The following is a 14,256-nucleotide window of genomic DNA, read 5'->3' on the forward strand; positions in this document are numbered from 1 at the left end:
ATAAGCCAGCAGGCAGTCCTAAGCTCGCCTCGCTCAGCTGATGATGCCTGTCCGACTTGTTTGACACCGGTTCTAGCAGTAAATTTCGGGCTCGCCATGACAGACGTAGCACCTGTCTCGTCTAGGCTCCAAATAAGCTCTCCAGTAACTTTTTATTTTTTGAAAACAAGCGATAGGTTGTCTTGAAACTTCGTCACACTTTAACGGTTTAAGCTTGAACTTCATGCAAGACTGCAGTTTGCTGACTTTCTCAGTGAAAAGGCTGGATGACGCTTCATATAATTCTATATCCAGCTGCAACCTACGACGTGATTCTTCTCCTAAATTTCAGAAATGATCAGCCACAGCTTTAAAGCATATTCGTTCGCAAATTTTTGCAATTCGGCGTAAGTTAAGCCATAGTGTATTTGTGATGATGATAAAAGGTAGAATTCAAGAGAAGCTTCTTGCTCATTTGTAGAGATCTTGCGTGAATACAGTCTCTAAATTCGGTTCCCCATATTAGGAACCACTTTTCTGATATTGTTGTAGTTCAGTCTGGAAGACGCATTCCTCTAATGGTGGCGGCGACATTGTCACCGAGTGTTGACAGTGGTATTCTGAATGTAGCAGATACACTTTTTGATCGTCTTTTTTTCCTACAAGTACAGCTCTGACTGCAGCTGACATAATTTCGACTGAAACAGGGGGCGTTTCAGGTTTTGGCTTGTAAGTTCGAACCATGTCTCAAAGAAAGGAGACATGGTTTACGAGTAGGACAAGTTTGCAAGACTTAGAACCAAAACTCTAGTTATAAAAGCTTCTTAAAAACTGCAGAACATATTTTGTTGGAAAATAACGTAGTCGGGCCAGGTCTGGACATTTCCAAACCTGTCCCAATAATTTTTGTCCGAACCTGCCTCCAGTGCCATTTTTAAGAATTAAATTTTTATTTCTCAAACTCCTGTTCCGACCTCCGATATTTTTGCACGACATGATAGCCTCAATGTTCCCATATCTACAGAAAAACCAACGATGGCATAAGTAGTATATAAATTACGAAAACAAGGTGTCAAAGATATTCCGTGAAACCTACTTTCATACAAAAAAGTGACACTTTGCTCCATTCACTATAAATGCTCGACAACAACTGCGGGAATGTTTTATAGAAGATCTGTATATGTTTATAAGCTCTGAAAAGAAACTGTGAGTGGTTTAAAATTCAAGAATGTGGTTTGCAAAGCCGAAGTCCGGACCTGCCCTTATGACAGACCTGCCCTCCTCTCCCCTATAGTTGTCAAATTTGCACATGTCTAATAAATCAGGAGAAGCTAAGGGTAATAAGTTGGAACTTTCAGGAAAAGTGGCGGAGAATGTTGAACTTGAATTGTAGTTATCAAGTATTTTGGGCAATAGGTTGCATAGGTTGCATCAAGACTGGGCTGGGTAATTGTAGACAGAGAAAAGCGAATACAGATAGTCCAAGTAATTGAGAGGCAAATATTTAAATGGCTGGGGCACGGGCAAATGGCAGGAGTATGAATGACTCTCTTATTGGACACATACTTGTCAGGTTAGTTTTTGGAAAGGAGGCATGCCTGCCTATAGTCATAGGCATGCTAATCAAGAATTTAAAAAAGAGGCAAACAAAGCACACCCACCTATGGTCTTAAGAAGGTTGACCAAGAATTTAAAATTGACATAGGACCATAAATTTGCTTGAAATAAATGATAGCCTCAATGATAGCCTCAATGTTCCCATATCTACAGAAAAACCAACGATGGCATAAGTAGTATATAAATTACGAAAACAAGGTGTCAAAGATATTCCGTGAAACCTACTTTCATGCAAAAAAGTGACACTTTGCTCCATTCACTATAAATACTTGACAACAACTGCGGGAATGTTTTATAGAAGATCTGTATATGTTTATAAGCTCTGAAAAGAAACTGTGAGTGGTTTAAAATTCAAGAATGTGGTTTGCAAAGCCGAAGTCCGGACCTGCCCTTATGACGGACCTGCCCTCCTCTCCCCTATAGTTGTCAAATTTGCACATGTCTAATAAATCAGGAGAAGCTAAGGGTAATAAGTTGGAACTTTCAGGAAAAGTGGCGGAGAATGTTGAACTAAATCAAAAGACAATCGGTACGTCTAGGCTGCTAAAATGACATATCTGCGATATCGCAGGAACGAACTTATCTGCAGTATCCTAGGGAGTAGCGATCATGACTTTGACCGAGTAACACCGTGTTTCCTAGTGCGGGTCCATTATTCTTGGTTATCAATTTCAAGTGGCTTGGATATTGAATCTCACCGATAATATTTATTTGGACACTGATTTACCTGTTCAAGTAAGAATACCAATGGTATATTACTAAGTGACAATTATCGGTTTACCTACTTAGGTAAGGATGCTAATGGTATATTACTAGAGTTCGTTTGTTACTATATCGGTTATTATTAATAAATTTTGGACAGTTATTGTGAATTTAACTTAAGGGAATTTATTGATTATTAATAATGGGATGGAAAAAATGATCAAGGCATGATGAGGATGAAGGTGGGAATTCAAATAGTTTATTTGACGTATCAGGTACTAGTTCAGCGTCAATCTCAAATATATCGCTGGCAACTTTAGCTTATAGCATCAAAACTTTGATTGGGCTTGTAAATGACAAAGGGAAGAAATTAGACAAACTTGAACATAAATTTAGGATGATCGAGTGACTAAGTTAGAGAATATTCAAAGTGATTTTCAGCAATCCTTTTCAAATAATGATACCCGCCCCGGTTCTTCTGAAAAAAAGATGCATTAAAGAGCCAAATAAAAATTCTCACTGATGAGGCTGTGAATCAGAGGACTGAAATTAATGTCACTGGCAACAGATTAGCTAAGCTTGAATTAAAAAAACTTGATAAAAATCTCATATTGTGAAATGTCCCGTGTAAAACGATATCTGCTGCAAAAGAAATCTTTGCGAGCGTTGTATCTTCTGGCCCTGAATTTGCCACGGTGCCTGATTTCAAAATTATTGAAAGTAATATTCAGAAAAGGTTCATCAAATTTCAGGTACAAGATAAGGAGACGAAAGCGAATTTATTGATGAACACAAAGGAAGAAAAAGGCAAAGCACTCTCGTCATTTTCACACGTCTACATTATTGATGATGCTCCCCCCAAAGTTCGGAAAATGCAGAGGAATGTCCTTGCAAAAAAGGCAAAATTACGTGAGCTCGTGAAAGGAGAAGACTAAGTCACTACGGCTAGGAATAAGTAAAGATGACGTTGGGTAACGAAAATATTGATCAGGTGGGCAGCTTCACTTACCTTTGTAGTATTATTAGTAAAGACGGTGGGAGCAGTGAAGATGTTAAAAGTAGAATAGCCAAGGCTCAGGATATTTTTTCACAGTTAAAAAAAAGTTTGGAAGAATATGAAGGTAAGTCTGCAAACCAAGATAAGAATATTAAAGCTACAGTGACGACAGTGGTCAAATGTGGCACTGAAATATTGGCGCTCCGAAAAGCAGATGTAGATTCGCTAGATGTTTTCCAGATAAATAGCTTGCGGATTGTTCTGGGTACCCGGCTGACTGACCGTATTTAAAACAGTAGGATGTACGAAAAGTGTGGTTCGATCCCGCTTTCTAGGGCTATAATGAGAGAAAGATTGAGATGGCTAGGGCACATTGTACGATGAAGTGTAACAGATTGCCGAAGATTGTTCTTTTCTGTCAACAGTCTAGGGCTAAACGGAAAATAGGTCATCCTCGTCTGGGATGGGAGGATGTCATAAAAACAGGTTTAGAGAAAATGGGAACTTCCTGGGAGGGTGTAAAAAGGGAGGATTTGAATAGATTGGGATGGAGGAGCAGCCTGCGAAGATCTGTCAGCCTCAGGTGGCTTGGTGCTGGGGTGAGTTGTTAGTAGTAATAGTATTAAGGTCAAGACTTTGTTCAAGTGCATCACCGAATAATTAACTTTAACTCGTTATATCTTATCCTTTGATTGTAACTGGCCTTGAAACATCAGAACACATCTTTGAAGGTTCCTACCACTACTTGCAAGTGTTCATTCAGCTTATGAATTCACACACTACTTGTGTGAATTTCAGCTTGTGGTAGCAGAACAAGGACTGGCTTGCTATCAAAACATTTAATCGCTAGACAGTTGAACTCAGCCTCCATCCACCGGTTGTTTGACCCTCCACTATTATACTTTGGGGATTTATTATTTTAAAGGTAAGTCCTTACAGCTCAGTATTGATTCAGAGTTCAGACAGTTAAGAGCAATTCAATCGGATAAAATATAGGATTAAATCTGGACAGCTTGCTTGCGTAACCAATTTTTACCTGTGGGTGGCTTTGTGCCAAAATTGTGATTATCTTTTTTGAAGACAAGAAAAATAACTTTTGCTTTGTTACGATACTAGATCAAATTAAGGACTACATTTGTACATCGATAAGATCCAAAGTGTGAAAATGACAAAGCAAACAATAGAGGCCAAGAAAATGCAAACTGCCCAGTTTTTGCGAGAAATAAATTTCAAATTGGATTTATTACCAGCGCTTTCGGAGAAAGTTAATGCAATTCCTGGACTTTCGGATAGCATTGCTGCCTTACAAGTACAGATGAATAACATTAGTACACAGCTATCTAGCAATGCTAAGACAAATGAAGAAATTCAAAAAGAGCTGGAAAATGTGAAATCAGACCTAGTAATCACATATGAACGAGCAAACCAGCTCGAAGCAGAGCAGAAAAGAACAAATTTGATTATATATAATTATACTCCGCAACACCTTGGCGAGTATACTGTGAAGCAAGAAATAATGGATTTATTAAACCGTACTATGCCATCTCTCAAAATAAGTCGAGGTGATGTACGTAACATTTTTAGATTGAAATCAGGGCCAGTAGTATTGAAGCTAAACTCTGTCGAAATCAGAGACTACATCTTAAGAAATAGTTCCTTATTGAGAAATGTAGGCCTGTCGGTGGCCCCAGATTACACGGCTAAACAAAGAGAAGCCCGTAAACACTTAAACGAAATTATGAATCTTGCACAGAATGACGGCCGTGATGCAAAGCTACGAGGTGACAAGCTATTTATCCAAGGCCCACTATTCAGGTACGATGGAGAGGCTGTGATTGAGGTTAACAGTAACTTGGTGCCAGTTATAAATCTTGATCCACCTCCTAGTTCTAGGCTCCCAAATTACCCTGCTGTTATCCCGATGGGGCTAGATAGTGATGCCAGTAATAGTGATGCCGAGACAGTGATACCATCAACAGCCTATTCTCAGGCATTATCGGCAACTAAAAGACCTGCTAGTCCTGTTATTAGCCCTAATGACCTACATCGACCAGGCACTCGTAACGTGGTACCCAGAGGAAACCATTCTCAAAGAAAAGGACTTAACAGAAGTCCTCGCAGTGGTTTTTCCCGTGATTTTGTTGATAATAGACAGCGAGTGCTAATAGATATTAATAGTAGCAGTCGTGAGTATTACCATTTTGCCTTTTCAAACAGTTCGTGGTAACGAACTGTAAGTAAGGAGCGACCCGGCTCAATGGTAACCGAAACTCTAAAAAACGGAATTTTGATATCAATAGATACATCAAAAGAATCAGATTTTAATTCTGATTTCAAATATATAAGTTTCATCAAGTTTAATCTTACATATCAAAGTTACGCGAATGAGAAATTTTGGCTGATTTTCGAAAAAAGGGGGAAAGACCCCTAAAAGTTATAGTACCCTAAAGTAGTATCTCTCGTCTGGATTCTGCCACTTTATGTTCCTTCCGGTTTTTCTGGTAGGTAATTCTATTCTACAGGGGCATTACACTCTTTGCCGAGAGATTTACGCAATTTCTTGTTCAAGGTATATTCATGTTTTTTTTTTTACCATCAATTGAATTCTACAAGGCCCCCGTACCAAAAAGGTTTTTTCTGATAGATATTCCATTCTACTGGTCATTATATCTTTCTTTGCCAAGAGATTTACGCAATTTCAAAGTTCAATGTTTTTTTTTAGTGATAAACCAAAACCAGCATGTCTTAATTCGCTGTTATGCAATTATTTTTTGTATATATTCAGGTTTCAAATTAGATTCTTCATCAGTTTTGAATAGTTTATTCAACTTAACACTACTGCCATTTTTTGCGAACATTTACATAGAAAAAATGGATAATTCTAAGCAATTTCTAGTGAGTAAAATTTTCTCATTATTATAAAAAACAGAAATTGTCTTGTCATTAAGTTAAGGAAGATATTCTTTCCTTAAACTAGAATTAAGGGTACTTATGCACTTAGAGGCCTATTGTTTAGGAGCTGAAACCTCTACATAGTTCTCTTATAGGCTAAAATTTACGGTGCGATTTTTATCAAGATCAGTGGGTCATTTTAGGGATGTTTTTGAAAAAAGTGCTTAGCTTTCGATCGGTAATTTGGGATTAGAATAAAATGTTGATTCTTTTAATGTATTAATTGTTACAAAAGCTTCCTTTTTAGAGTTTCGGTTACTATTAGCCTGATTTGCTCCTTACTTATAGTTCGTTACCATGTACTGTTGGAAAATGTATTTCAGTGATATTTTAGATCATAGTAGCCTAATGGTGCTTTTAGTCTTTAGAAGAAGAACCAAAACAATTTAGAATCTACGCTGCTTACCTTAGTTTAAGAGCTGAAAATCATTCTAAAAAATCTAAATTTGTAACAATTAGTATTTTATTTTTATAATAAAGCAAAATATAAAAATTTATTTAATTGAAAAAAAAAAAAAACTCAATTAAATTTTTGTAAAATTTCGTGGCAAACCCAGTTTTTGTCGAATTAATATTCTGTTGCTAAAAAAAGTAATTAAAAACCCCTGATTTTGAAATCAATTTGTTTTTTACACTACTTTAGATGCCTAACATAAACTGAATTATTTTCCAAACCCAAAATGCATTTTTGTTACATGCTAAATTTTGCCCTTTTTTTCAAGGAAGCGGATATGTGCAATAACCTTCCTTCTGAAAAGAAAGCAAGATATAGCGAAGGTGTATTAATGCAAGCTGCAAGACCATCTATTATCAAATATGCCGGTAGAATTACATACGATCTGGACCATCAAACGAGCACCCAACTTATAGTGACAGAGCCCTCTAACCCCAGTGTTAGCTCCACGCAAGCTGGAAGGAAGTTGAAGAGAGAATGGACTGCTTCTCATAATGCCTCAGCTTAGCCTACTGAAGATCGTGAGATTGACTCCCTTCATGTTTTGCCAAGGAGTTCAGATATAGAAACCAAGTCAGAATTTGTAAGTATATACATAATTTTTTCTATCCCCATTTTCAAAAATAAGGTAAATTTTCTCAGGCGCATAGCTTTTGATGAGTAAAACTTAAAATTTGTTTCTAAACTATTTCATTTTCTTTCATTAACCACATTAGCGGTATATAAAGTAATGCTTATCAAGCATTTATATAAAAAAAACCTTACCTTTTAAATTCTAACCAACACGAATTCTAATGCAATAATTCCAATATTCCTTTTAAACAAAAACTAAATATTTGAAAAACAAAAAAAAATATTTGCTAATTTACAGTTGGCAACCATTCTTAAACTGGTATTATTGCGCTAAGGCATTTGCGCACATCCGCTCCCTATCAGATCTCCCATCGCTAAATTTGAATTTTTAATCTGCCCGACAGGTATAATTTGAATTTTAAGTGCGCCTTGCAAAGTGGGCTTTAAATAACAGGATGTCTATCTCCGATAAGAATGTTAATACAGGAAAAAGGTTTTTTGATAATTTCCAATTATGTCATCACAGCGATGTCAAGAAACATTATTTAGGCGAACCCGTTTTTGGTCATTTCATTGAAACAGGTACGTGGTTTTGAGAAAGAAGTTGAGGCTGTTCTATTTAAAGAGTGTTGAGAAGTCCGATACCCCCAACTCGGAAAGGTTATCAATCCTCTTACATCGAACGAAGCTCCTGGGTCCCAAGGGTCCGCCCACGGAGGGGTTGGGGGGAGAAGAGCGGTGAGGGGCATTACGTCAAGCGCTACGGGGCCCGCTCCATACTACAGGGGATGTAATACAGAGAAGGACAGCGCCGCAGGATGTTTTACAGGGATTTACAGCAGGGATGTGCTACGAACAAAAAAATTGTTTGATAAAAAAGAAAAAAGAAAAGTGTTTTGTAATTGTGATAAAACTTTTGTCAAAAAAAAAACTTAATCCAGTCATTTTCTATTTTCAGGGGGAAGCTGTGAAAACTTCTGCCTTCCCTGGTCCAGGACTTCAAAGTATTATGGGTAATTGCTCCCTCTCGCCAGATGTTAGTGAAGGTACTTTATTTGATATCCCCCTGGATTTTCAATTTACAGCTGAAGAAATGGACAGTCTTATTCAAATTGTTGGACTTAATTCTTCCGGGGACATTTTTATCGATAACTTTACAATTAGGGAATTGAGTCCTGAACACACAGGGACAGGACATGATATAGTACAATGTCCCCGTAAATACTTGATTTTTATTTGTTAGAATCTGCTCTAGGCCAATTGCAAACATAAAGGGTAGATTTTAGCCTTCCCGATGAAAACGCGAACATTATTTTAAATGACCCCGTGAAAGTTCTCCATAGTTATATCGACAGAATTCGAGCACTTATTGAGGTTCAGATCCAGAATTGGGGTGGTCGAGGGGGAATTAAAGCATCGGTGAATCAAAAAGTTTATTTACAAAAGGGGACATCCGGGGACGTGTTTTATTTTAATTTTTCGACAGGCAACCAAAAATTCTAACCAGGTCTAAACGAATTTGTAGACAATATTTTAAAATGGGTAAATAAACTAATTTAAGCTTTTGATACAATTAATGTCAGGGGGAGTGGGTCCACCATTTTATACATTGAACGCATGGATCTGAATCTCAGTAGATGTAGAAAAAACTTTATTTTAAGGGGAGCGGGTAAACTAAAAATAAAATGCCACCCAGATTTGTTGGCTACCAAAGGAGTTCAAAGTTTCACATTTGAAACGGGAGTGCAATGTTTTAAATATGCGTTTTTAGCAGCAGCCCATAAGACATTATATAATAAGTCATCAATGAAAAATCTCGACAGACTTGCACGTAACGGTGGGGAAAATTTCCCTAAATTAAATTTTGTTTGTTTAGAGGTAAGGAATCCGTTGTCCCTTAAAGAAGTATGCATATTCGAGAAAGCAAATGAAAATCTTGGGGTGGGGGTGGTTGTTCTCCAGTATGACACTGAATTTGTAGATGGGGGAAAAAAACCAGATAAAAAAGGAGTTTTGTACTCAGTGAGGACACCAATGGTGGAAAATGTTAAAAATTGGGTATGGGTTATTTACGAACCTCCCAAAGATGTAAATTCTTATGGTAATTTTTTTCCCGTTACTGCAATAAGTCGACTCGTATCTCAAGGCAAAAAATATGGGGAACGTTTCTATTGCCCCATGTGCCTTACCTCATTTAAAATTGAAAGAACTTTCTCAGATCACATGGGGCATTGCAAAATTCATGGAAATAAAAGAATTGAAATGCCGGCAGAAGGCAAAGACACTTTACAATTTAAAAATTTTCAAAATTCTCTTCTGCAGTCTGATAAAGTGTCTTTAGATTGTGAAACAGGACTGGTTGAGGTATCGGACCCATCAAGGCCAAATATAGTCAAGGAACACAAGCTAGTTGCGTGTTTCTATGCACACGCCCGTAGTAACAGTATCACTAAAATGTAAGGTGAAGAGTTTTTTTTTTACTATGAGCATTTAGGGCCGCAATATAAATCTTTTGGATTATTTAATAAAAACGGCAAACACGGAAATTTCTCTATACCGGCCCATCAGCAACCACAAGCATATGTCGGCTAAAAAGCCACTATCATCTGAAAAGGGAGCAACTTTAAGGCTGTGTAGGGGGGCCCTTGTCCTAAAAAATCCGGTGCAGGACCACGATCACCTTATTGACCCCAATTCAACGGGAAAAAGGAACTTTCTTGGGTGGGCTCACAATTCGTGTAATTTAAAAGTTAAACAACAACTTTTTCAACCGGTTTTTATAAATAACTCTAACTACGATCTGAAGTCTGGGCTACCTGTATTGACACATCTTCAAAGAAATGGAACGGTGGATGATGCCTGGGTGATAGACAACTTTACGCACAAAATCATGCCTAAATCAGCGGAAAAGTTACCTCTTTTCGAATTTATGGGGAGGTTTATCGAAGCCGGCGTTGATTGCACAAAAAAAATTTGCTTTTTAGAGTCCTACAGTTTTTTTCCCAACTCACTGAGCGAATTAATTCAGGTGCAGAAAAACGATGACGGCTGCAACGCTTTCCCCCTTCTCAAGCAACAATTTCCAAATGATTTATATGATTTGTTAACGGTCAAGGGCATCTATTCTTATGATTATTATTGTTCCATGTCGAGATTTGCCGAGGAGACTATTCCTTGTATTGAATCGTTTTATGACAGTCTTCACGATCGTAGGTGCACCCCCGATGAATACAGTTTTTCTAAAAAAGTTTGGGCAGAGGGAGGGTGTAAAAATGGGTTTGACTACTGCAAGCTGTATTTGTCGAGTGACGTATTAAACCTGTTAGACATTATGTGTAGAAATACGGATAAGACCTATGAGGAGTTTACTCTTGAGTTGGTTTATTATTTTTATTCGCCTCATCTAGTGATTTACCTCATCCTGATAATTTGTGGGTAAAAAATTGGGATAATCACCGACATTGATCAGCATCTTTTCATCGAGAGGTCAATGAGGGGGGGTTTTGTTTTTCACGGAGACCGTATCTTGGAAACCGATCCAACAGGAGAGAAGACGGGGACAAAATCGAATGCAGTTTTCCTCGATATGAATTCTCTCTACCCCTCGGCCATGTCCAATTATGCACTACCTTGCGGCAACTATAACTGGCTCAATGACCCTCAAGTTCCCCATTTCCTAAACATTAACAGTGTTGAGGAGAATGGGTCGGTTGGATGGTTTTTTGAAATTGATGGAGAGATACCAGCCGAGCTTCACGATTCAGTAAAGGATTTTGTTTTCCCATGTATCAATAGAACTGTGACTAAGTACTCTTCGAGCCCTCGCAATAGACGTTAAGTCGAGGTGGGCGGCTTGCATTGGGCGCTTTCAAAACAAAAACTTATTGCCGACCTTCTGACGAAAAAAAAAACATAGGTGTACACAAATTATCTTTAAAATTGATGTTTAACAATGGTTTCATCGTCAAAAAGGTTCACCGGGCACTCGAGTTTAGTCAAAAACATTATTTGAAAACGTGTGCTGATACTTTTGTCAGAAAAAGTTCTGCAGCACAGACGAAAGCCGAAAAACAAATTTATAAACTCATATTAAATTCAGCTTTCGGCAAAATGTGTGAGAGTGTTCGTAATAGGAATCGTTGTGACGTTGTGACTGATCCAGAACAATGTGCTGGAATTATTGCCGATCCCAATTACACTTCCTTTACAATCATTGGCCCGGACATGGTACTTTTGAATAGGAAAAAAGACGCATTGTCCTGAATAAAAATATTGCTGCAGGCAGTGCTATCTTGGAGATCTCAAAAAAGATCATGTTGGAATTCTACTACAATGTGGCTATGGTACGGTGGCCGGAAAAGGGGCAAGTAGAGGTCTGCTACGGTGACACTGATTCTCTACTGCTCAAAGTAAAAACACCAAATCTAATGGATGATTTGGCGCATGGTGAAATTATCTGTTCACGTATGGACTACACCAATTGGAGTGTGGGTCTTTACCCTGAGATCTTAAAACTTCGGGCGCCAGATCAGCTTTTTTTTTTTTAAGACTAACCCGGAAGCGACTTGATTTCCCGTGGTATGTTTGTAGGTCCGAAGGTGTACTTTATACAGACATACGACGAGGAAATCAAGAAACATTGCAAAGGAGTACCCACGCGCTATGTGGACAAGAATTTCGACATGGACATTTATAGGAATTGTATTGTTGAAAATACAATTCCACGAGCCAAATTGATGGCAATTCGTTCTCTCAACTACAGAAACTTTACTGTAAATGAAGAGAAATTAGCCATGAGTACCATTTCCAAAAAGGTCTGTTTGTCAAGATGATGTGACCACCCTCCCCCTTGGACACTGTTTAACTTAAGAACGGGCCAAATGGGTTATCTATAGGGAAAGTGTCGGTTTAAATAAAGTCCTGTAAATAATTTCCTAAAAACCTTTTTTTTTTGGGGGGGGGGGGCCTCGCGGCCTTTGGGGGGGCCTCGTGGACTTTGGGGGGGGGGGCTCGCGGCCCGGGGGGCCGACCGCCGCCAGCGCGGGGGGCGCACCGTCACCAAAGTTATCTTTTTTTTGGACTTAGAGCAGATTTTTTCTTTTTCAAGTGCTCTCTCTCTAATTTAATTTTTTTTCTCTATAAATAAACAAAAAAAAGTGTTTTTTCTCTCTGTGTGTACCTATGTAAATGTTGTTGTATTTTTTTTTATTATAAATAAATTTTAAAAAGTGTATTTTTTTATTTTTTTTCAATGTATTGTTACTTTTTTATGTGCATATAATAAAAGAAAAAGTATGATTATTTATTCGTCTTTGTCTTTGTCTTCTTCTTCTTCTTGAAGAAAAGAGTAGTAGTAGGGAAATTATTTAGTCATTTCCAATTTGGACAATTAGAGTCTGCAGTTAGTTTTCTAGGTGAACTGTAGAAAGGAATATTTATCAATTTAAAACACCATTCAGATTGTTTCTGTGTGGACCCTCAATATCGGGCAAAACAACACTCTTAACTAAAATAATTAAAAATTGCGATAAAATGTTTGCGGAAAAGCCAAAAAAAATCTACTATTGCTATAGTATTGGGCAGGGGTCATACAATAAAATAAAAGCAATTGATACTGCCATGGGATCAGTGCAGATACAGTTCATACAGGGACTTGATGTTTTCAACATTATTGAACCAAACTCTTGGCTGATCATTGACGATCTGGCCGAATCTATTGAACAATGGACTCAGGAAATGCTGCAATTGTTCACTGTTCGCTCTCACCATGAACAGATTTCCGTTACTCTGGTTCTACACAATATCTTTCATCAGAGCAAATGTATGCAAACACTTGCTTTGAACTGTACCTGCTAAATCATCTACAGAGTTGTTTGTGATTCTAGATTCCTAATAACCCTCAATAAAAAAATCTATCCGGGTGCCCCTAAAATTTTGCTCTCAGCATATAATCAGGCAACAAATAAACCCCAAGGCTACATCCTATTGGATCTTAATCAAAATACATCCGAGGATCTGCGTGTAGTCACAGATATTTTCGACAATGAAATTACAGTATATCTCCCAGTGAACGCTAAAAAGACCTATTAGTCACTATCATGACACTGAAGAAACTAAATGAAAATGCGCATTGGTTCTCAGTTCTAAGCACTTCAAAACATCCGCTTAGGAAAGTAATACTCCAACATGGTAGTGACAACGATTTCATTAATCTAATATCCGAACTTTGTTTAAATTTGACCGAGGGTAATGTTCAACTGCCAGAAGTAGTTAAGAAACAGGCAAAGCAACATCGTTCTATTGTACGTACATGTGCCTCTAAAAAGCAAGGAAAGAATTTTAAAAGGAAATGACCTTTTCAGGCGGGCGGTAGCTTTTTCACACCTTTACTGCCAATAATTGCAAGACCTGTTAATAGTTTTCTCTAGATGGCAAAACCCTATAGATTGACTCCAACAGAACTCGCTCTCTCACCCGTGGAACACTTTGAGGACACGCTGAGTAAATTCCTCGACAATGAAACTATTGATGATGATAAAAAACTGATTTTACTTCAAGATGCACTTCGCCGAGTGGACAAACACTATCGATCAAAGCCCACTGCTGCTGCTGATCTCAAAAAAGAACCATCTCCTCAAGAGTCTGCTGCTGCTGCTGCTGCTGGAACCCAACATCATAAGGAGGAATTGTATTAGTTATTTTTTTACTTTTTATTTATGAGGACTCACTATTAGGGTGAAACCATAACGTGGCTCTTAACTTATCTTCTGGGCCGTGACCATGTTCAAGTTAAGGTCGCAGTTAAAAGAACTGTAATTCAAAATAAGATCTATAATGTTATCTAAACTTCGCCAGACTGGTTAAAAATTCGTAATGGAACATTAAAATTTGAAACTCATCTATACAACTTTCTAAATACATTAAACTTCCCCAAAAGTCTTATTGGCAATAGACAAATTCTAAAAAAATTAAATGAACCTGC

The 14,256-nt window shown here is 37.8% G+C and overlaps 1 protein-coding gene across 1 annotated transcript; it reads left to right on the top strand.

The window, feature by feature from the left end:
• Positions 1–4,460: 4,460 nt before the first annotated feature.
• LOC148942402 (uncharacterized) lies at positions 4,461–5,522 on the top strand. Its single transcript, XM_089103314.1, has one exon. It carries the CDS (start codon positions 4,461–4,463, stop codon positions 5,520–5,522), a length of 1,062 nt encoding a protein of 353 aa, XP_088959440.1.
• The last annotated feature ends 8,734 nt before the right edge of the window (positions 5,523–14,256 follow it).

The sequence above is a fragment of the Artemia sp. Qi Xiang Cuo genome, chromosome 17 (assembly GCF_049724085.1).
Source record: "Artemia sp. Qi Xiang Cuo chromosome 17, ASM4972408v1, whole genome shotgun sequence".
In the NCBI taxonomy this organism is placed as follows: Eukaryota; Metazoa; Arthropoda; class Branchiopoda; order Anostraca; family Artemiidae; genus Artemia; species Artemia sp. Qi Xiang Cuo.